Here is a 24,684-nt window from a genome sequence, read left to right as displayed (position 1 = left end):
CATCAAGGTAACATGTTGTATCTATAAGTTTCGCATACCTCAAGTGGTGCATTCCACTGGCTAAGCAGACCTGCTATGCCATAACCTTTAGTAACTCATCAGCTCTTAAATTATTGTAATCAATCAGTTCATGACCTACAACAAAGAACGAATTATTGGAGACTGGAAAAGGTATAAAAAGAAAGGAACATTGACTCCTCACCTAACTGTACATCACTCATCAAACTCCCACATTTTACTTTATGCATGCAAGTTTCTGTGTATTGGTTTAATTGAGAGAGTCATTTTCAATGTAAACAAAGTTAAATCCAAATATTATCAATTTTGTAACGTGTATTTGCTGTTTTCTCAAGGTTGCTTGTCGTTACATTCTGAAAAAAAGTGACCATATTGAAGGCTTGCTAGATATATTGGGTAAGTGTTATTTTAAAATACAATGACATTGAGATCTGAACAGAATAAGTGGCAGAGTGTAGGTATTTATCTCTAGTGACTAAATTATAAGTGTTTACAACATGGCTTGCACAGAACTACTGCTATTGTACAGTCTTCCCGGAGTTACATTTTTAAAGGGGTCCCAGGCTTTAGAGGGGTCAGGCAAGAAATGGAGTTAAAGATCTAGATTTATCATTCATACGCATACACTAACAGTTGTAGTAATTTTACTTCTAGCTAAAAGGTTTTGTGTTGGTACTATAATCACTACTCTGGCATTAGCTTTAATATGTTTACTAGTTAGCAATAAGAACTGTGACTTATTTCAAATCAGTTCATGTGTTTATTAGTATCTCTTGATTTCTGTTGTGCCACATCTAGCACATGTCTCTATTGTTTCAGGATCTTGTTTGCTGTCTCATTTCTAAACATCTGTTGCTTTTTTTCAAAATATTCTACATCCTTCGTTCTAACAGGACTGATGTTGGAACTCAGCATATTGTTTTATCAAAGGAAGAGTTCATCCTGTAGTCAATTTAGACCTCATTTTAATAAGAGTTACCTCACATATTAGAGAGATTATAACACCATTTTTACTTCCACCAATTGCTCAGCATTTCCCATATCTAGGTTTTAACCTTGTCAAAATACATACTATGCATTTCACATCGTATGCATTTCTAATTGAGAAATTTGGATCAAAAAATGGTAATTAACTTCTTGCACTTTTTACTTTAGTGTATCTGTTACAAGCTGTACTTATATCAGAATGGCATAAATGTAAAATGAGAAAAATAAATCTCTCTGCCTTCTCCAGAACATCAATCTTCGAAGATTTGCTGTTTCTTTGCTTTTTTACTATTACTCATTAACTTATTTTATTCGTAAAAGCAAACCAAACCCAATCATATACATTTCTTTTTAATAAGAATTATTGTTTACCAATCAAACTTATTGTCATAACTTATCAGATTTCAGTGCTCTTTTTCTAGAAAATAAGCAGCGGGTTGATTTTATGACCTCTTCCTATATGATTGTAATTTAGAAATTTGTCTTATCTTGTACTTTGAATGTTATTAAATCTTCTACGATAGTAAATATGAGCAAGATAAAGTCAGCTTTGAGGGAAGTATAATGAGACTTTGAAAAGTGCCTGCACATGACTGAAACAATTTCATATGGTATGAAGTAATGCACTTGACAAAAACAGCATTAAGATGCATTAAAATCTAATTGTAGATTTTGAGGAGGGTGCAGAACAGAAAGACCGAGGACTGCATACTCTTAGAACTTTGGCAGAGCAAGTTTAGTATTCGTGGTTAAGATGTATAAGGACACTTAACCACACCCAAGATAGCGGCAGAGTAAGGCACTCCTGCAGTAGTTCCTTTGCTCCGCCTGTTCTTTTTCTTTCTTTCGTGTTTTCTGTCTCTTTTTTTCTTTCTCTTTTTCTCTTCCCATATCCCTGGAGGCAAGTCCTGGTACAGTGGCAGTCATGGGCAGTGAGCCACAGTGGAGACCAGTGCGGGAGACAGTCATGGAACTTAGCTTGGAACAACTGACCGCTGATACAGAGCAGTCTGGAGGCTTGGAGCAAAGCAGGGGCAGCTGTTGGACAGGGGTCTGGCGCAGGCAGTCAGACCACATGCTGAGGCCCTGCACTGAGCTGCTACAGTGCAATGTTTATTGACTTTTTTTTACCTGACTCTAATGTCAATCCTTTAATGATGTCTTATTTCTAACTTTTTTTTAAAACTCTAAAGTAATGCAACTGCTTTTTATTCCTGTTTCGTATCCAAAATTTGTACCTAAGCGCCATAAGAGGCAAACATTGTAAAAGCCTTTCACTGTACTTCTACAATGGAGTACACTTGGCAATAAAGAATATTCTTTTCTATTCTAATTTGCAAATAGGGCATTGAGTACAGAAACGACAAAGCTATGCTGAACCTTTGCAAATCTAGTTAGATGTACAATTCGAAACACAACATTTTTAGGAGGAATATCAAGCTCTGGCAAATTCGAGGGAGTTTGCGGGCTGACACCAGCAATGAAGATCTCCAGTTATGTGGAAAGTTTGGAGGAGCTTAAATTACTCTTAAGAACAGAGAAAATTAGTTAGAAATCTTATAGGAATGTTGAAAATTGAGGGATTTTAATAAAATAGGGAGCAACTCCTCTGGTAAATGTCAATTCTAGAGGTGATAAATTTAAAATAGTCAATTGAAGAGCTAAAGGGAAAATTTGATGAGTTTTCTTTTAATGTGGAACTCAGAACCTTTAAACGATACTAGAATCCAACCGAAAGGCAAGAGGAGGAATATGGACATATACTTGAGCTGATCATTTTGTAGAATATAGGTGGTGAGATGGTGAAAGGGACAGTTTTCTCAGGCTACCACAAACTCATTGCCAGCTGGCGACACTTGGAAGTTTCCTAGTACTTATTTATGCATTTGATTTGTTTAGATTAGATTCCCTACATTATGGAAGCAGGTCCTTCGGCCCAACAAGTCCACACCGACCCTCCAAAGCGTAACTCACCCAGACCCATTCCCCTATCTTCTGTTTAACTCTGACTAATGTACCTAACAGTATGGGTTATTAACATGGTCAATTCACCTGACCTGCACATCTTTTGATTGTGGGAGGAAACCGGAGCACCCGGAGGAAGCCCATGCAGACACAGTGAGAATGTGCAAACTCCACACAGACAGTCGCCCGAGGTCGAACACAGGTCGCTGGTGCTGTGAAGCAGTAGTGCTAACCACTGAGCCACTGTTCCGTCCTGCGGAAGTGAGATTAGGCAGGGAGATTCACTTGTATTGTGGAGGGTAAATGGATGTGTCTGAACAATTAGAAAATACAGGTGTTTTTTATAGTACCTTTACATGAGTGTTATTATTTGAATGTTCCAATCACTTATAATATATATGGTTCCACTCATTCAGTCTTGGTCAAATTCTGAGAGTCTATTTAGGTATGCCTTCTCAGCTACCTTCAACCGTATTTCAAGCAAGCATTGCAGCCTTTCCTTCTGCCGCTTCTTACTGGCAGAGTAGGAACTAATTATCCCCTGGCATAAGCTTTAGCTGTTTCCCAGAGAATGGATAGGTTGCTGTCAGAGTCTGAGTTAATGGCTAGGAAGGCTCTGAATTCATTGGAAAAACATGCAGTGAACTTAGTATCCTTAAGAAAAAGGAACTATTTGCCAGTGTCCTGGACCTGTTACATTGCCCTTAATTTTAACTAATAAGTATACTGCTGCATGATCAGAGATGGTAATGTTCTCAATGTTATAGGATGCCACCAAATCCAGGAGTGCTGTGGAGGTTAGAAAGAAATCAATCCTGGTGTGGCACCTGTGCAGGTTGGAGAAGAATGTGGGGTGGAGATGCCTTCAGAAATCCACCAGCCCTCATTCTACACACAGATCCACTAATTGTTTAGATTGTAAAGAGGGTATTGGGGGGCCTTTGGGCATCCTGTCGACCATGGGGTCCATAAGACCGTTAAAATCCTCCCCCCATGATATTGTTTTGAGATGTAAGGTTAATGATGGAAAATGGATCTACCATGAGTTTAAGGGGTTAGGCTGGGGGACAGTAAACATTGAAAATACCATATTGTTATCCATATACCAAAGCTTTGAGAATTATGAACCTCCCGTACATTTCTTTTAAAAATCCAGTAGTTAAATGGAAGTTACTCTTTTACTCCTAGTGTTGAAAGATGAGAAATAAACTCGATCGAACCCACTCTGTAATTTCAAATATTCCTTATCATCCAGGTGCATCTCCTGGAGTAGGGCAATATCCATCCTCTCCCTTTTAAGACTGCCAGTACCTTTTTCCTCTTAACTGGTGAATGGCTCCTGTGATGTTCCAGGTACACTATTTAAGCATGTCATTAGCCATTACACTGTAATAACATTTGGATTCCAGAGAGGAAGAACTCGAATCATTGTCGAACCTCAATGAAAGTAAATTCACAGAACATGAAAATTACAAACTAAAACATCTACAATTACCAAACCTTCAAAACGTACAAAAATGATATACAACAGAAACCAAAAGAAAACAAAATAGTGCCAATAGTACTGCAAAGAGAAGCTTACCCCCCCCCCCCCCCCCCCCCCCCCCCCCCCAAGGGGATACCTAAACATCCTAAACACTTCTGACCCATTGCCAGTGTGGCAACCAGGGCCCTTGAATCCAAGAACCGGCGTTGAACTGCCAGTAAATAGGCATCCAGCCATCATAAACACCTTCCTAACTCCTTCCAGCTAGAGCCGCACCACAGACACAAGCAAAACGAGAAAAGATTGTAGAGTTAACAAAGGAGTTAAAAGTGAATACTTTACCCATCTCCAAGTATAATTTAACGCTGGTTAGTATCCGAGAATAGAGAAAAAATGAAGAGAGAGAGAAGTAAAGTGAAACCAAACAAGATTTTCTTTTTTAAAAAAAGATTATTGTCTGTATCCATTAAATCGTCCAGTCTAATTTAATGTGTCTGCAAGAAGTTTTGCTTTCTCTGGTGATTTAAATGAATGTGTGGATCCATTGAAAGTAAACCGAAGCATCGTTGGGTACCTTAGAGTATGGGATCCCAAGCTCCCTTAATCTTTTCTTAATATCATCATAAGATTTTCCTTTTCGGACCACCGTCGCTGAGAAGTCCTGAAAAAGCATGATCCTCGAGCCCTCGTGAACTAAAGCCTTTGGATCTTTTCCCTAGTTCTACAGGCTTCCATGCTTCTTTGTTTGTCCCCATAACTGTGAAACCGCATGAGGACAGGGCGAGGGCGTTGGTCCAAGTCTGACTTTTGCACGATAACCTGGTGAGCTCTTTCAATGTCAATTTTCACCCACCCTGTTTGACTTCTAATTTGAGGAATTGCGGCAGACAGTCCTCAAAAACTTTGGCTGACTGCCTTCCATCCCCTATGGTAGACATTTTTCTCTTCTGCCCCTATTTTCGAGATCGGCAACTTGATCAGTTAAGTTATAGGCCTGCTTTTCAAGGGCTTGTATCCGATCTTTGGATAAATCTATGGTGGTCTCTGCCGTTGTGGTTCAGTCCTCAACATCATCGGCTCTCTTTTTGAGGTCTTCAAGCTGCTAATTATGTTTTTGAATTGTGGTAGAGAGCGGGCCCAACTTACTTTTTGACTTTTCTTTGATCCTGCATTTGAGCTTTTCGTGCATCTTCGTGAGCTCCGCGATAAGAGCCTGGTGAGTAATTAGGTCCATTGGACTGGTGGAGGGGTCCGCGGCCATGGATAAACTCGATGCCTCCAACAAGCGCCGCATGTGCTGGGACTTGACTTTTTTCCGTTTTTCTTTGTAATTTCCACTCGACAAAAAAGTGATTAATAAAGATTCTATGGCTATTTCAGCATTTAGGTTTAGCATTGGGTTAAAGCACTGCTTTACTTGTGCTGTGGTGTAAAGTCCAGCAAAGAAGTCCGTTCAGATCGTCGACTTCTTGGATCCCTACCTTAAATTTATTAAACTTTTAACCAGCTCTTGCGTTTTCAGAAGGAAAACTAGTGCTTAATGCATCAATGCAGGCGCAATGGCTGAAATGACTTTCGATGCTCTAAGGTGTTTTATACTTAATCTGGAAAAATCATGGGTTCTATTGACACTCAACGTTGCTGAGGCCAAATTGACAAACGCTGTTTCAATTCATTTCATGGACTTCACCTGATGAAGGAACAGTGCTCTAAAATAGAGTCATAAGAGATGAACAGCACAGAAACAGATCCTTTGGTCCAACGCGTCCATGCTGACCAGATATCCTAACTTAATCTAGCCCATTTGCCAGCACTGGGCCCATATCCCTCTCAATCCTTCCTACTCATATACCTATCTAGATGCCATTTCAATGCTGGAAATGTACCAGCCTTCTCCACTTTCTCTGGCAGCTCATTCCATACCACAACACCCTCTGCATGAAAAAGTTGCTTCTTAGGTCTCTTTTTTTTTAATATCTTTCCTCTCTCACCCTAAACCTATGCCTTCAAATTCTGGACACCCCTACTCCACCAAGGAAAAAGACTTTGTCTATGTATCCTAACCATACCCCTCATGACTTTATAAACCTCTGTAAGGTCACCCCACAGCCTCCGACGTTCCAGAGAAAATAGCTCCAGCCTGTTCAGCCTTTCCCTATAGCTCAAATTCTCCAACCCTGGCAACATTCTTGTCAATCTTATCTGAATCCTTCGAAGTTTCACAACATCCTTCCAGTAGGAGCAAGACCAGAATTGTGCACAACGTTCCAAAAGTGGCTGAACCAATATCCTGTTCAGCTGCAACATGACCTCCAAACTCCGATACTCAATGCTCTGACCAATAAAGGAATGCATATAAAATGCCTTCTTCTCAATCCTACCTGTGTGTGATTCTACTTTCAAGGAACTATGAATCTGCACTCCAAAAGTCTCTTTATTCAGCAACACTCACTAGGACCTTACCATTAAATGTATAAGTCCTGTCCTCATTTGTCTTTCCAAAATGCAGCACCTCACATTTTCAATTACATCTGCCACTCCTCAGCCCATTGGCCCATCTGGTCAAGATACCATTTTACTCTGAGGTAACCTTCTTTGCTCTCCACTACACATCCAATTTTGGAGTCATCTACAAACTTACTAACTGTACCTCCTGTGTTCACATCCAAATCATTTATATAAAAGATGAAAAGCAGTGCATCCAGCACCGATCCTTGTGGCACTCCGCTGGTCACATGCCTCCAGTTTGAAAGGCAACTCTCCATCACCACCCTCTGTCTTCGAGCCAGAATGTACCCAAATGGCTAGTTCTCCCTGTATTCCATGAAATCTAACCTTGCTAACCAGTCTACCATGAAGAATATTGTCGAACGCCTTACTGAAGTCCATATAAATCACATCCAATGCTCTGCCTTCATCAATCTTCTTTGTTACTTCTTCAAACATCTCAATCAAGTTTGTGAGACATGATTTCCCACAGTCAAAGCCAGTCCTTGCTTTTACAAATACATGTAAATCCTGTCCCTCAGTATTTCGTCCAACAACTTACCCACCACCGACATCAGGCTCACCAGTCTACAGTTCCCAAGCTGTTCCTTACCACCTTTCTTAAATAGTGGTACCTTGTGATTGTGATTTTAAATAAACTTGTTGGACTACTATTTGATGTTGTGTGACTTGTGATATCAATTCATTTCATACTTGAGTTCTTCCAGTCAGAATTGATGAAAGTGAAAATCTTTATTTCTTTGAACTCTGTAATATACTTGGCAAACAATTATCATCTGTGGCATTGAAACACTTAAAACAAAACCTTTATTTTAGAGCATTTAAAAAGTGATCATGCTTTCTTTATGGATTTAATAATGTATTCATTTTGCTGTTAAGTTCCCATTAATAGTAATATTGGACAGGTCAAATTTCTGAGTGAAATCTGGCTTGATAAATGAAAAACAAACGTTATGGTCTACTATGGAGGTTAGTCATTGAATATATTCACAAGAGACTTTTAACAAAAGAGCATAAACCTTTATTAGACAAAGAAAAGCACACTGTACACGAACTATTAGAATGATCTCATTACAAACATTATAAAGAGCAATTCATCCATTTTTGCCTCAGCAATACCTTACAGGTACTCAAACCTTAGGGAAGAGTCATCTCTTTCTCTACCTTGAAGCTGCTTGATCAGTTGACATGGCTGTAATCAGCTTCCTTTAGGTAAATTGCCGCACATCCACTTGTTTCTTTTTTGTTAATGTCTCTTCCTGAAACCTTTAAATCGCAGCTCTTTAGTATTATAGATGGCTTCCCTAAACCTGTGTCTTCAAACGCCTTGTACGATGTTTTCTTCCCCAACACATAAAGTCTTCTGCTTCTCGAGCTTTCTCTAACTGACTTCTGAACTACTGAGAACTTCTCCCCAGCTGAGACTGCAGTTAATAATCATTGTAGAACGGTGCCTCAGTGGTTGGCACTGCTGCCTTACAGCACCAGGGATCCAGGTTCAATTCCAGCTTCGGGTGACCGTGTGGAGTTTGCACATTCTCTCCATGTCTGCCTAGGTTATCTCCCACAGTCCAAAAGATGTGTAGGTTAGGTGGGTTGGCAAAATTGTCCATAGTATTAGGTTCGTTAGTCAGGGGAAATGGGTCTGGGTAGGTTAATCTTTGGAGGGCCGATGTGGACTTGTTGGGCCAAAGGGCCTGTTTCCACACTGTAGGGAATCTAGATGTCTCCTGTGAATGAACCTCTTCTGAGCCCCTATCTATGTCTGTCTGTCTCTCTCTCTCTCTCTCTCTCTCTCTCTCACATAAAACACAGGTCATTACGTCAAATCAATGACTTCTTGTAAATGCTATTTCAACTGTTCAAAATTACACAATAGCCTTCTCAAAAATTTTAAGCTTGGGGAATTAAGAAGAAACTCTCTTTTCCCTCCACAGTAGAACTCAAATTCAAAGTAACATAATATGAACGTTTAAACTAAGAGTGAAAGATGTTAGAGATGCAAGATTTTGTAAATTATTTGATTCAACATAACTTATCATTCCTTGTTTGAGCACAACGTATAATGACTTGTATTGTCTTATGATCAATTGCTGGATGTAATGGTAGTCCAATTACAAAATACTCTGCACTGGATACAGTATATGGTTACTTATTGTACACTTTAAAACTTCATGCATGTCAGCTTTCCTTATGCTGTAGTAGTCATGTGCTGATATCAAATGGTACAAGAGATTTGACTATCATTTTATTTTTCAACAAGGGAAATATTTTAATTCATAGTTTGAGTTCCAGGAATTTGATTTTTATAAAGTTACTTGTACATACGTTCATCTTTATTTGAGCACAAGCATTCGTAGATATAAGGCAAGCCACTAACTTTCCTTTATGTGATTATGGATGTACAATCCTTACCATATGTACTTTTGATTTTTGTATCGTTCATATATTAATCAGTTACGTATAGATTGAGAGTGGAACTCTTTTTTGTTCCAAGGTGTGGATGTGCGCATTCCTCATTTTTTAACTTGTGTAAAACCTCCCCAGAAAGTTTAACCATGCAGGCAGTATGGTCCATCAATGGCAGAGGTAAGGCACCTGCTCTTCCCCAACGCTTGGCTTCTGGATCATAGATGAAAACACTGTCCTTTTTGGTCATTTGACGAAGAGATCCTCCACCAGTGATGTAGAGTTTGGAACTATGCACAGAGATGCTAAATTGACTGCAGTCAAAACTTGATACTTTGAGTGTGGTCCACTGGTCAGCTGCAGGGCTGTAATATTCTGTTTCATTTACCTGGAACCACTCATCTGACTGGAAGAAATGAACACATTTCAGTTAAGCTACAAGAAAATAACATTACAACATTTGTTTCTTTCTAATTAACTAGTCACAACCTTTTCACAATATAATTTAATGCACGAGTTTTCAACACACCTTTATTAAACAATTTAAATTAGGAACTTTTTTTATATCTTTTTTAAAAGCTTTTTTTAAAGCTCAGATAATTTGAAAACATTGCCTTTTTTTTCAATGTATGTTTTTGGCTAGTTTGCATTAGCGTGCCAAATAGTTATTCTGCATGCTTCCTTCTTGGTTACCTGGCTTTGAGTCTAGTTGTGGGAGAGAATCCTTTTGAATTAAAATTTATTTCTGAATTTTAAATCTTTCATGCAAGTAACAGCACTAAATTATCATTTTCTGTTCACATCACCAGAATTTAAGAGTTTAGTAATTATGTTTGTAATTTAATATCAATTCACTGTTAAAATATATTCTGTCTTCATTTCTGCACATATTTTCCTTAGTTAGCTAAGCTAACACAAAAGACAAGCATTGTAGAAAAACCATGGTGATTCCCAGCGTTTGCGTACTCTGCCAAACCTGGCTATTTGCTAGTTTGGTAACTTAAATTATTACAGGCTGAGCATAGTGAACAAATGTTCTGTGAATTTGATGTTTAAGGATGCTGAGCAGCTTGATGTTGATTAACAGCATTATCATCATTTTATGATACATGTAGCAGTGTTATGATTCAGTTGAAATATTTGTAATTCCTGTTTTACATGCTAAAACAGTTCTGTGTAGCCAAAGTCCTTTTATAGGGAGGTTCTAGGTTGCATGCAATTGGGAAAGAGTATTCAGGAGAGTTATAAAAACAAACATTAAATGGCAGTAACATATTTGAGATGTTAGTTTAGCAGATTGTAGTTACTTGAGCTTTTGTCTTAAGCTGTTTTCGATGAATTTGAGGACAGTGTCTTTGATGTGCCAGTTTGGTATCCTGCTAAAGAAGCAAAGTTTTGATTTCTTTTTAAACTTGTACATGAACATACTATACTCAATTCATTGCTAATCTCATCAGGCACTTGTGAGCAATTTAGATGTTGCTATACAGCAACTACTTGAAGCTACAATTTAGTGATCTCTGGATACCTGTTATCTAAAAATTAATGTCTTATATAATTTTCTATTATTTGAACGTGATCGATATAGCACTTAGTGGCAGTGATAGTATAATGGCATCAGAAACTGCTCACAATCCATATAGGTATATAGTTTATGAATGCTTTCATCTTAATAAATATTAACTATTTAAAATAATATGAACAGGTCTGCAGGATGTAATTAAATCCCAGAGGCCTTGAGAATGCAGTCTTTATGTTTATCTCATTTTGATTGAAATGTTGGTAAACGCTCTTGGAAAAGTTCATTCTTATTGAACTTATTTTAATATACAAAAATGCTTTGAATTTTAAGTGATGACAAGATTTTAAAACTTACAGAGTTTAAAGTCCTTCCGCCTACACAGAATATTTTATCTCCGATGGTAGCCATGCCATGGTCACAACGGGAAAATGACATGGATTGGTTAACGATCCATCGTTGCAATCTTGGGAGGTAGCTGTACAGATTTTTTACAACTTTTCCTGCTGTGTATCCACCTAATGGTCACAATAATGTAGTTAATACATAAAATAGCAATTGTGTAAGTTTCTTGCAGAATACAGTTTTTTGAATGTACAGTTTCAAATATCATCTAAATGTGATTAGAATAAAATCTTACAACACAGAAGGGGTATTTCTTTTTCTGTGGTTCATGCCACCATTGACTAGACCAGCATTTATTGAACAGTCCAAGCTTACTTTTGAGAATGTGCTAGTGGATTGCTTCCTTGAACTGCTGCAGCACAACTTGTGCAGGTGTACTGACAGTACTGTTAGGAGGAGAGTTCCAGGATTTTGATCCAGCGATGGTGAAGGAATAGTTCTAACTCACCATAGCAATGTTCCCATTTATTTATTGCCTTTCAATTTTAGCGATAGACATTTGGAAGGTTCCGTAAAAGGATACAACACCAGGCTATAGTCCAACAGGTTTATTTGGAAGCACAAAAGTATGGAATTCTTCACAAATTTGCGTTTGTGAAGTGTTCCATATTTTTGTGCTTCCAAATAAACCTTTTGGACTATAACCTGGTGGTGTGTGGCTTTTAACTTTGTCCACCCCTGTCCAACACCAGCATCTCAATCATCCATAAAAAGAGGTTTGGTGAGTTGTTACCTACTTCTGTCATTGGAAATTGAAGAATGTTCAATGTGATTGGGATGCTTTGTCCCCAATTAAAATCTTACTGAAAGTAATGCAGTGTTTCCCATATGGGTTCTCTAGCTAGATCGTAGTGTGCAGGTGCCAATAATTTATGTATGTGAAAAGTTGCTCAGTAATCAATTTAACAATAATGAGCAGCACTATAATACGTCAAGGTATAGGTCCCACAATTAAAAAGAATGTGGAAAAATAAATTGACCACTGAGTTCTTCTGATCTCTTCCAAAAGCCTGATCTTTGACTTGATATTGTTACCCAAAGGTGCATTTGAACTAAATTTTATTTTTGTTTTTCTATCTAATTGTGTTCAGCTTGCTTGGTTTCCCTAGACTTGCAATTATTATTTATTCTGCTTGAATTTTGGATTAAAAAAAATTACTCCTAATTTATAAGTAGTTTCTCTTCATGGAATTTGTCACCTTGCTTTTAAAGTTTGGAAGGATGACTGAGGCAGAATTTATGTTGAATATTTTTAAAGCTGTGAAGAGGATAGCAACATGAAAGCAAGATATTACAGACCACATCATAATGCTAGAATATGCAGCAAAAATACATTATTTCAAAGTACAACTGTGTTGTGTTGTCTTCTAAACTCAAAAATGGGAAAAACCTCTTTAATGCAATATGAGGAAAAAAGAGGGTGTCCCTTAACACTATGGCAGTCCCAGTCGATGTTTGGAAAGTTAAAATCCCCTACCATAACCACCCTATTATTCTTACTGAGATCACTTTACAAGTTTGTTTCTCAATTTCCCTCTGACTATTAAGGGGTCTATAATACAATCCCAATAAGGTGATCGTCCCTTTCTTATTTCTCAGTTCCGCCCAAGTAACTTCCCTGGATGTATTTCCAGGAATTTCCTCCCTCGGTACAGCTGTAATTCCGACCCTTATCAAAAAACGCCACTCCCCGTCCTCTCTTGCCTCCCTTTCTATCCTTCATGTAGCATTTGAATCCTGGAACATTAAGCTGCCAGTCCTGCCCATCCCTGGGCCATGTTTCTGTAATTGCTATGATATCCCAGTCCCATGTTCCTAACCATGCACTGAGTTCACCTGCCTTCCCTGTTAGGCCCCATGCATTGAAATAAATGCAGTTTAATGTATTGGTCCTACCTTGTCCCTGCCTGCCCTGACTGTTTGACTCACTTCTGTTCTCAACTGTACCAGTCTGAGATTGATGTCTTCCCTCACCATCTCAGTGGGTTCGACGCCCCCCCCCCCACTAGTTCAAATCCTCCTGAGCAGTTCTAGCAAATACTGGCAGGTAGATTTCTAGAGATGCTCGAGAGGACTTAAACTAGTAGGGTGGGGGTGCTGGGACCAGGGAGATAGCCCCCCCACCCTACTAGTTTATCTCCCTGGGCATACATTAAGGACAAAAGGGTAACTAGGGAGAGAATAGGGCCCCTCAAAGATATGACCATAGGAGCAGAAGTAAGGCCATTCGGCCCATCGAGTCCACTCCGCCATTCAATCATGGCTGATGGGCATTTCAACTGCACTTACCCGCATTCTCCCCATAGCCCTTAATTCCTTGTGACATCAAGAATTTATCAATTTCTGCCTTGAAGACATTTAGCTTCCCAGTCTCCGCTGCACTCTGTGGCAATGAATTCCACAGGCCCACCACTCTCTGGCTGAAGAAATGTCTCCGCATTTCTGTTCTGAATTTACCCCCTCTAATTCTAAGGCTGTGTCCACGGGTCCTAGTCTCCTCGCCTAACGGAAACAATTTCCTAGCGTCCACCCTCTCCAAGCCATGTATTATCTTGTAAGTTTCTATTAGATCTCCCCTTAATCTTCTAAACTCCAATGAATACAATCCCAGGATCCTCAGCCATTCCTCATATGTTAGACCTACCATTCCAGGGATCATCCGTGTGAATCTCCGCTGGACACGCTCCAGTGCCATTATGTCCTTCCTGAGGTGTGGGGACCAAAACTGGACACAGTACTCCAAATGGGGCCTAACCAGAGCTTTATAAAGTCTCAGTAGCACAACAGTGCTTTTATATTCCAACCCTCTTGAGATAATTGACAACATTGCATTCGCTTTCTTAATCACGGACTCAACCTGCATGTTTACCTTTAGAGAATCCTCGACTAGCACTCCCAGATCCCTCTGTACTTTGGCTTTACGAATTTTCTCACCGTATAGAAAGTAGTCCATGCTTGTATTCTTTTTTCCAAAGTGCAAGACCTCGCATTTGCTCACATTGAATTCCATCAACCATTTCCTGGACCACTGTTCCAAACAGTCGAGATCCTTCTGCAGCCTCTCCACTTCCTCAGTACTACCTGTCTGTCCACCTAACTTTGTATCATCGGCAAACTTCGCTAGAATGCCCCCAGTCCCTTCATCCAGATCATTAATATATAATGCGAACAGCTGCGGCCCCAGCACTGAACCCTGCGGGACACCGCTTGTCACCGGCTGCCATTCCGAAAAAGAACCTTTTATCCCAACTCTCTGCCTTCTGTCAGACAGCCAATCCTCAAACCATACCAGTAGCTCACCTCGAACACCATGGACCCTCACCTTGCTCAGCAGCCTCCCGTGTGGCACCTTATCAAAGGCCTTTTGGAAGTCTAGGTAGATAACATCCACTGGGTTTCCCTGGTCTAACCTACTTGTCACCTCTTCAAAAAAACTCCAACAGGTTTGTCAGGCACGACCTCCCCTTACTAAATCCATGTTGACTTGTTCTAATCCGACCCTGCTCTTCCAAGAATTTAGAAACCTCATCCTTAATGATAGATTCTAGAATTTTACCAACAACCGACGTTAGGCTAATTGGCCTATAATTTTCCATCTTTTGCCTTGACTCAGATCAACAAGGTGGCCTTTTTGTGGAGCCACAGAAAATGGGGGAGATACTAAACAAGTATTTTACATCAGTATTTACTGTGGAAAAGAAAATGGAAGATCTAGAATGTAGGGGAATAGATGGTGACACCTTTAAAAATGTCTGTATTACAGAGAAGGAAGTGCTGGATGTCTTGAAATGTATAAAGGTGGATAAATCCCCAGGACCTGATAAAGTGTACCCTAGAACTCTCTGGGAAGCTAGAGAAGTAATTGCTGGGCTTCTTGCTCAGATATTTGTATCATCGATAGTTACAGGTGAGGTGCCGGAAGACTGGAGGTTGGCTAATGTGGTGCCACTGTTTAAGAAGGGTGGTAAGGACAAGCCAGGGAACTATAGACCCGTGAGCCTGACGTCGGTGGTGGGCAAGTTGTTGGAGGGAATCCTGAGGAACGGGATCTACATGTATTTGGAAAGGCAAGGACTGATTAGGGATAGTCAACATGGCTTTGTGCATGGGAAATCATGTCTCACGAACTTGATTGAGTTTTTTGAAGAAGTAACAAAGGATTGATGAGGGCAGAGCGGTAGATGTGATCTATATGTACTTCAGTAAGGTGTCCGTCAAGGTTCCCTATGGGAGACTGGTTAGCAAGGTTCGATCTCACGGATACAGGGAGAAGTAGCCATTTGGGTACAGAACTGGCTCAGCGGTAGAAGATACAGGGTAGTGGTGGAGGGTTGTTTTTCAGACTGGAGGCCTGTGACCAGTGGAGTGCCACAAGGATCGGTGCTGCGTCCTTTACTTTTCGTCATTTATGTAAATGATTTGGATGTGAGCATAAGAGGTATAGTTATAAGTTTGCAGATGACACCAAAATTGGAGGTATAGTGGAGAGTGAAGAAGATTACCTCAGATTACTACGGGAATTTAATCACATGGTCCAATGGGCTGAGGTGGCAGATGGAGTTTAATTCAGATAAATGCGAGGTGCTGATTTTGGGAAAGCAAATCTTAGCAGGATTTGTGCACTTAATGGTAAAGTTCTAGGGAGTGTTGCTGAACAAAGAAACCTTGGAGTGCAGGTTCATAGCTCCTTGAAAGTGTATAGGACAGTGAAGAAGGCGTTTGGTATGCTTTCCTTTATTGGTCAGAGTATTGAGTACAAGAGTTGGGAGGTCATGTTGCGGTTGTACAGGACATTGGTTAGGCCACTGTTGGAATATCGCGTGCAATTCTGGTCTCCTTGCTATCGCAAGGATGTTGTGAAACTTGAAAGGGTTCAGAAAAGATTGACAAGGATGTTGCTAGGGTTGGAGGATTTGAGTTATAGGGAGAGGCTGAACAGGCTTTGGCTGTTTTCTCTGGAGCATTGGAGGCTGAGGGGTGACCTTAGAGAGATTTACAAAATTATGAGGGGCATGGATAGGATAAATAGACAAAGTCTTTTCCCTGGGTCCGGGGAGGCCAGAACTACAGGGAATAGGAAAGAGGCCTAAGGGGCAACTTTTTCTCACAGAGGGTGGTATGTGTATGGAATGAGCTGCCAGAGGAAATGGTGGAGGCTGGTACAATTGCAATATTTAAGAGGCATTTGGATGGGTATTTGAATAGGAAGGGTTTGGAGGGATATGGGCTGGGTGCTAGCAGGTGGGACTAGATTGGGTTGGGATATCTGGTCGGCACGGATGCGTTGGACCGAAGGGTCTGTTTCCATATTGTACATCTCTATGACTCCATGGTCGGGGGAGATATTTAAAAATAGGTGACAGACCCAGAGGTGAATTTAATTGTGCGTTAGAACAGATTACTGGACTCAAAAGCGAAGCAACATTGGATGCCTAAGAAAACTAAAGCAATGGTGCTCCAGTTGCTGCCATATTACATCACTAAATCTAAAGAAAACCAGGAAGAAACAAATAAACACTGGGCAGAGCCTTAAAAATGACAGAAACCAAAGCATTAATACCGCAGCATGTAAAACAAAGAACATATTTCCCTACTAACTGCATGCAACAGCACAATTGCAATTTGAATTTAGTAAAAATATTTCAAGGTGCTTCAAAGTAACATTATTGGGCAAAGTTTGATACAGTCATTAGGGCTTGGCGGCCAATATTTGTTCAGAGGTTTTGTGTTACGTCTTGAAAAATTTTAGAGATTAGTATTCAACAACAGTTCAAAGATGTGCAGGTCAGATGAATTGGCCATGCTAAATTGCCCATAGTGTTAGGTGCATTAGTCAGAGGGAAGTGGGTCTGGTTGGATTACTCTTCGGAGAGTCGGTGTGGACTGGTTGGGCCGAAGGGCCTGTTTACACACTGTAGGGAATCTAATCTAACTGAAGGATGCCAATGATACTGCAAAGGAAAACCTGTATGTGCAAGGCTAAAATCAACTTTCAGGGCTAGTTGAGGTTACAGCAATAGAGAGCCAAGGGGTTTAAATAAAAGGATGCAGGTTTTCAATTTTATATGTTGCTAGAGTACGCATTAATGTACATAACAAAATACTAGTGTCTGATATAAAACAGCAGCTTTGAATCATCAGTGTGGTAACTAGTGATCAGTTTGTTTTAAAGGCTAATCAAAATTATGAAAGTTGAATAACTACACCAAACTATGTTTTGCAGTTGGAAGAATTGTGTTTTATATTTGTATGAGTTTTTTTTTGTTCTAAGCTAGTATTTTCAATTTTGGTGAATTGGCAAATATTCCTAATAATAACATTGTTTCTAGTGGTTGACCATCTGCAGGTTATACCCATTTTACTTTTCCCTTCTATCCTTTCCCTTGTAAACCGTATCTTAGGTCGCACAGTATATTACAATTGGCAACGTAATGAAATTTTTGAAAAAGCTAAGTTTGGCAGTATCTGTGCAGAGAAATTGGAGCTAATGTTTCAGGTCAAGTGACCCTCAATTGGAATTACTGTGAGCTATCTGATTTAAATAATTACTTTCAGGGTAAGGGAACTGGCTGTTGGAATCTTCAATTTCTTGAACAGTTTCCTTGGAAAAGCTATAATCGGAAGTTCCTCAGGGTCTTGAAGTGCAACTCCTAGTTACATGGCATGAATGAATACCTGGCATTGGAAAATTTGTGCCTGTACAATCTGGTGTTAGATTGTACGTTGAATGATATCAGTTAAATTTGTAAATAACAAAGCAGTAGTAACAAGCACAAAAGAAGGATTATGACAATTCTATTCATATAGATTTAGAACAACAGGCACAAACTTTGGAATGAAAGTGAACATTGGCAGATATGCAACACTTCGTTTGTCAATCAACCAAGAAATAATCATAGGAAGAGAACTAGAATAGATGTAAGAATTAAAATGTTTAGGAAGCCTAATATCTGCATATAGAACAAGTGAGAAGGATAGCAGTGAGAAGACCATATTTGCTAAGAGATTTGCTGACTGAAAATTTGAATAAACAACTGAACAAGTTACTTGTTTTGTAAGGATGTGAATGATGAACCTTACAGAAAAAATGAGATCAACTTTCTGAACCGCTTTGGAGGATAACTGAAGGGATTTTCTGGACAAAAAAATGTAACAAATGATTAAGTACTTCGGAGAGTACAGCTATATACCCTGCAGTTCAGGCCCAATTTCATAGTATGACTGGATCTGCCTTACTGGAATGCACAAGCTGAGCAGAGTTGCAAAGTCAGGCCATTAATGGGATATGCAAAAGGAGAGACCATTGAGGGACTTGATCATCCCTGACAACTAATAAAGGAAATATAATCATGCCTTTAAAAAGGCCAGAAGGTGATTGCAGTTGACTCGAGATATCTTTATTTTAGAAAGGGTACGAAAGGAGTGATGCTTTACCTGATAGCCGGTGATAACTGCAGGCCAGCATTAATGATGAGAAGACCCTATGCTAAAGAGAATACTTAGACTGAAGTGGCGTAGCTAACTGCCTTAGTGCAGGTAATATCAGTGTGTGTGAGATTTGGCTTCAGCACTGTAATGGTAATATTCCTCTGTATCTTTAATGTCTAGCATTCTGTAGTGTAGTTAATTAGTTATGTGCTTTTGTATTCTTACATGCTTAGTGGATATACTGATCAGTTGCAAATTTTGACTCATATCTCTGATTTGTTTATCCAGTTATGCTCTTGCTGTAAAAAAAAAATCCCTTGCTTTATGGACAGTGAGTGAATGAACAGATATATTTTTGAACATAATTAGAAAAAGGCAGAGGGTCTTGGCAGATCATGTAGGAATCTGATTTGTAAGGGATGTTACAGAGAAAAAACTTGAAGTTAAATGAGAAATGAAAATACCAGTATTGGATGGAATGAAAATTGAAAGAAGCTATTGGCAAATTGACAGAAGGCACAGGATAGAGAGAATGAAAAGACTACTACAAACCAAAGACCTGCTTGCAAGCAGAGTATACAGTGCAGAAGAAACTTGGGAATACCATGTTCTAAGTAGCATGTAGCTGTTTTTTTTTATTTCTTCTTCCTTTAGCCTGACCTGAAATGTATAGAATGCCTTTATGTACAGCTCCAGTGTGATCTGCCACTGCTGCTGGAAAAGAAGCTACAAGCTCCCACTTATTCTCTTCAGGCTTGTATTCTTCCACTGTATTTGTGAGGTGACCTAAAAGTGTTCCGCCTGCAACAGAAATAATGTGGTCTGAAACTGCATCCACGTAAAACCGTGTGCGGCTTTCCAGCATGCCAGCAACCTGAAGCCATGTGCTATTCCTTGGATCAAACCGAAATACCTGGAGAAAGAAAAGAAACAATGTAACAAATACCTTGGCAGAAATATTTTAACATTGGAATTGTTTTTTTCCGAAGTAAATGCTGACGCAGTTTATATGAAGTGTGGCTGATACTCAGAAAACTCTGTGTTAATAGTTAAGGAATTGGCAAAAGTGAGGACTACAAATGCTGGAAATCAGAATCTAGGTTAGAGTGGTGCTGGGAAAGCACAGCCAGTCAGGCAGCATCTGAGCAGGAAAATCCTCGGATGCTGCCTGACTGGCTGTGCTTTTCCATCACCACTCTAATTTAGACCCTAAATGAATGTCATAGCTGTGCCTAATTGTAATTTTGCCATGTAACACCACATAACATTTTGCATTCCAGATTATTGGATGACAACCTGGATTGTGAATCCTGGCAGAATTATTTTCTTTTGTTTGTTTTTTCCTCTCCCTAACTTGGATTATTCTCGTCAGTTGTAATCATTGAAGTCCTCTCCTGGCTAAGATCAACTGAATCAGTACTGACTAAGAATCACCCTTTGGTCGATGTTTCAATGCCCAACAATCTTAGTTATTCGTGTGTCATACATCGTTTCACTATTGCGACAGGGCTAGTAGAGGACCTGTTCGATAGTCTGTCATCAAGTGCCATCAACAAAGCTTCTTCAAAGAATTTTTGCAGTGATCCCATGTCTCATGGTCTTTGCTACATTAGGCCTGTGCAGCAGTCAGGGTGCTTAACAGAATCTTAGGTTTATTGATTAGTAGTTAACAATAGACCAATTTTAAATGCATTAAAATAGTTTTTCCAAAATATTACACTTCACGTCTAGAAACATTGAATTTTTTTATAATGAAAATTTAAGTTAGCATTGCGTTTGTTGAGAAATTTTGATTCTGGATTCTGTTTGCACATTACTGTTGCCAACAAATGAAACATTCTCTGACTATGTTGTTTCTAGTGAAGCCGTACCTCTTTGACTTTAATCTGAAACATCTGGAATAAGGTAACACTCCATGTGTAATGCAGACTCCTAACTGAATAGAGCACATACATACATTCATCACACTGTGTTAACTCAATTTGCCATAATTACATAATTCTTTTTCAAGGCTTTTTCTGCCTGAGCAACACTAGGTAAGTCTAAATTTAGCTTCTTTTTTTTCTCAATCATGGCAAGTGGGCATTGCTAGCTGGGTCAGCATTTATTTTCATCTCTGATAACTCTTGAAGTGTGAAGAGCTGCCTTTTTGAACTGCTGCAGTCCTTGTGCAGGTAGACCCAATGAGAGTTCTAGGATTTAAACTCATTTGGACCAACAGAACAGCAATACATTTCCAAGTCAGGATGGTGAGTGGCTTGGAGGTGAAGTTGCAGGTGATGCTGATGCCACAAATCTGCTACTCTCATCCTTCTAGCTGGAAATGGACATTAGTTTCAAAGATGCCATCTAAGGGCCTTCGGTGAATTTCTGTCGTGCATCTTATAAACGTTACAGACTGCCACTGAATATCAGTTGTGGAAGGAATAGATGTTTATAAATGTGATACCAGTCATGTGGGTTGCTTTGTCCTGGATGGTGTCAAGTTTCTTGAATGTTATTGGAGCTGCACTAATCTAGACTTGTGGGGAGAGTGCTATTACATTCCAGATTTGTACCTTGTAGATAACGCACAGGCTTTGGACAGTCAGGAGATGAGTTTGCCACTGCAGAATTCTTAACCTCTGACATGCTCGTGTAGTCACAGTATTTATACGATGAATCCAGTTCAGATTCGGGTCAATTAGAGTCATGGAAATGTACAGCCCGGAAACAGACCCTTCAGTCCAATTCTTCCATGCTGACAAGATATCCTAAATTAATCTAGTCCCCTTTGCTCTCACTTGGCCCATATCCCTCTAAACCCTTCTTATTTATGTACCCATCCAGATGTCTTTTAAATGTAATTATACCAGCATCTACCTAACAAGTACACAACTTATACTGTCAAGTTACGGGCAGCATGGTGGCTCAGTGGTTAGCACTGCTGCCTCTCAGCACCAGGGACCCAGGTTCAATTCCAACCTTGGGCAGCTGTCTGTGTGGAGGTGGCACATTCTCCCCGTGTCTGCGTGGGTTTCCTCCGGGTGCTCTGGTTTCCTCCCACAGTCCAAAGATGTGCCGGTCAGGGGAATTGGCCATGCTAAATTGCCCATAGTGTTAGGTGCATTAGTCAGAGGAAAATGGGGGGTGGGTTACTCTTCGGAGGGTTGATGTGGACTTGTTGGGCCGAAGGGCCTGTTTTCACACTGTAGGGAATCTGATCAATGTAAAGCTCAGAAGCACTGACTTTAGGACACAACTTCTGGCAATCTGATTCTTCTCATAAGTCGGACTGTTTCCAGTTATACCACAAGCCATAGTGGAAAGCTTCCTGAAAATATGCTTCTCATAATCAACCCATAGCAGATACTTGTGTCATTGATCCAAAAACAGTCTACCAAAAATGCCCCGTTATGCAGGAATGCAACTAATGAAATCTTAGATAAAGTCATAGAATCATAGAGATGTACAGCATGGAAACAGACCCTTCGGTCCAATCTGTCCATGCCGATCAGAAATCCCAACCCAATCTAGTCGCACTTGCCAGCACCTGGCACATATCCCTCCAAACCCTTCCTATTCATATACCCATCCAAATGCTTTTTAAATGTTGCAATTGTACCAGCCTCCACCACTTCCTCAGGTAGCTCATTTCATACACTTACCACCCTCTGTGTGAAAAAGTTGCCCCTTAGGTCTCTTTTATATCTTTCCCCTCTCAGCCTAAATCTATGCCCTGTCGTTCTGGACTCTCCCACCCCAAGGAAAAGACTTTGTCTATTTATCCTATCCATGCCCCTCATGATTTTGTAAACTTCCATAAGGTCACCCCTCAACCTCTGACACTCCAGGGAAAACAGCCCCAGCCTGTTCAGCCTCTCCCTATAGCTCAAATCCTCCAACCCTGGCAACATTGTAAATCTTTTCTGAACCCTTTAAGTTTCACAACATCTTTCCGATTTCCTTTTTTAAAAAAACTATTTATGTTCGCTATAAATTCTAGTTCTGCTCAACATCATGGAAAACCTCAAGTCTCCCGTTGGACATCTTCTGCAGCCAGGCCTAACACATAGTGCACACTATCAACATCTGGCTGGTCATTAAGCCAAATCCACAAGGAAGTACTTTCTGTCAGTGCCACATCCACACCAGGTGGTTAAACGTTGGGAACATATCGGACTAAAATGCAAGCAGACTGAGAAATAACCCTTTCAAATATATGAAGCACTTTTTAAAAAGTCAATGTGAGTGTACCTCATTTGATGGTTGATTTCCAGTGGCATCGAGTCTGTTTTGCCCACCTAAAACAAATACAAAATTATTCACAACCACTATCCCGTGATTGTACAATGGAATAGGCATTTCCCCCAGTTTTCTCCAACAACTGCCAGACTCATCAGCAACCCACATGTCTCTGCAAACGTAGTTATTTGTTGTCCGACCTCCAAGGATCAACATGTTAGCAGAGTTTGACCGAATCTGTGCATGCTCAGATCGCAATATAGGCTGAGCGTGTAACTGTGAATGGTAACTAAGTGCATCCTCAAGGTATTTATTGCACTGGGAATCAGTTTTCATAATTGAGATTTCTTGAATATATTCCTGTAAATCCAAAGCTGAAATGAGGCAGAATCGAATTCTTTTCAGAACATGAGCTGCATCTTTCAGTCTGTTCTTATCGTGATGCAGCCACGAGGTTGCGCAATTAAATAGTTCAAGTTCACTGTATTCTTGCATATCATTGTTCTCCAGAATTCTGCACAGAGTTGCTTTGTCTAGTTGTACCAGATGACAAGGATTTTCTAGTATATGTTTATAATGTTGACTCGGATACAAAAATGCTTTTTGTCTTAACTCCTCTGGCCCAAATTTTTGAGTAATTTTGAAGATATCTAAGCAGCTTCTGTGGTTGAGATTTTCTTCAAGGAATCGAAAGCATAATGTGATTGCATCTTGAACCAGCAAATTCTCTGCTGCTTTTAATACATCTTCAATGTTATCTATAGTAAGGTCTAATCTGTTTGAATAAATGAAATCCAACAAGTGCTTGAGTCCTTTTGCAGTGACATTCAACCTAATGCATTTAGTATTTTGGCTCTGTAATATTAATTTGCAATAACTACTCGCAGATGCAAGAATGACTTTGTGTGCAGAAAAGGTAACTCCTTCAGCCTCCAGCATAATGTCGCACAGAATATTCTGTATCCGTAAATTGAGAAGCCCCTCAAGTAATCTGGAAGGATAGGCCTCTGAAATAAGTTGTTGGTGCTCCACACTGTCTTCAAAACTAGTAGACATTTTTCTACATAGAAAAAAAAATCTTCTTTAGTGTCCTGGTTTCTAATCTGCTTTCAGTTGTTTCCTTTGTTATAAGAAACTCCAGTTTAGGTAGAATACAGACACCTTAATCATGCTATGGCATAATGATCCTTTAAAAATTCCACAACCTTAAAATCAAGACATCAATTGGGGCCACTATACTCATAGCGAAGATGATCTGGACAGACTGCAGAGATTACATGATTACTAGTTGTGAAGTATAAGTCGCAAACAATATGCAGTGGGTATTAAGTCACCGTGAAATCTTTCAAAGATAAATGTTTAATTATTTACAGTTTAGTTTTGATACTTTGAACACTAAAGTATATGTTCAACTATAATATAGTTATGCTGCTTAACTCACAATCTGCCACTAGTTCACGGTATTCTGTAATCCTGGGTAGGTATCCTTTGTTAGGAGAAAGTGAGGACTGCAGATGCTGGAGATCAGAGTGTAAAAATGTGTTGCTGGAAAAGCACAGCAGGTCAGGCAGCATCAAAGGAGCAGGAGAATCGACATTTTGGGCATAAGCCCTTCTTCAGGAATCCTTTGTTGCCTATATTGTGTTTCCCTCCTGCTTCATTGATCTGTAGTTATGGAGATGTTCAACTAGTAAAGGTGTTGAAAGTGTCCCATTATATAGAACGCAGTTCTGTC

The 24,684-nt window shown here is 39.7% G+C and overlaps 2 protein-coding genes across 4 annotated transcripts in view; one reads left to right on the top strand and one right to left on the bottom strand.

The window, feature by feature from the left end:
* Positions 1–24,684, top strand: part of LOC122564766 (uncharacterized) — a 70,085-nt gene that overhangs the window by 35,863 nt on the left and 9,538 nt on the right. For 2 of the 3 annotated variants that reach the window (XM_043719955.2, XM_043719959.2), the window contains exon 7: positions 354–414. In XM_043719955.2, coding sequence (XP_043575890.2) covers positions 354–414 — 61 coding nt within the window. Of the gene's footprint in view, positions 1–353; positions 415–837; positions 2,660–24,684 lie in introns of those variants that run through there. The other variant, XM_043719961.2, reaches the window with a different exon arrangement.
* LOC148146124 (kelch-like protein 13) lies at positions 7,482–24,005 on the bottom strand. The gene is made up of 4 exons (XM_087998501.1): positions 22,962–24,005; positions 19,386–19,638; positions 11,250–11,410; positions 7,482–9,779 (listed from the first exon to the last, which is right to left on the bottom strand). The coding sequence occupies exons 1-4, from the start codon at positions 24,003–24,005 to the stop codon at positions 9,414–9,416; spliced, it is 1,824 nt and encodes a 607-aa protein (XP_087854627.1). The 3' UTR covers positions 7,482–9,413.

This window comes from Chiloscyllium plagiosum, unplaced genomic scaffold (assembly GCF_037043375.1).
Source record: "Chiloscyllium plagiosum isolate Xiang-an unplaced genomic scaffold, Cpla_swu_hap1 HiC_scaffold_21, whole genome shotgun sequence".
Lineage (NCBI taxonomy): Eukaryota > Metazoa > Chordata > Chondrichthyes > Orectolobiformes > Hemiscylliidae > Chiloscyllium > Chiloscyllium plagiosum.
This window is presented reverse-complemented; position numbering and strand designations above follow the sequence as displayed.

Excerpts from the sequence above, each read along its gene's own strand:
- LOC148146124 (XM_087998501.1), bottom strand. The coding sequence starts at position 24,005 with ATGTCTACTAGTTTTGAAGACAGTGTGGAGCACCAACAACTTATTTCA. Across the intron at positions 19,639-22,961 it reads GAAATCAACCATCAAATGAG|GTATTTCGGTTTGATCCAAG; the intron begins GTACACTCACAT and ends TTCTTTCTCCAG. Across the intron at positions 11,411-19,385 it reads AGGCATTCTATACATTTCAG|GTGGATACACAGCAGGAAAA; the intron begins GTCAGGCTAAAG and ends TGTGACCATTAG.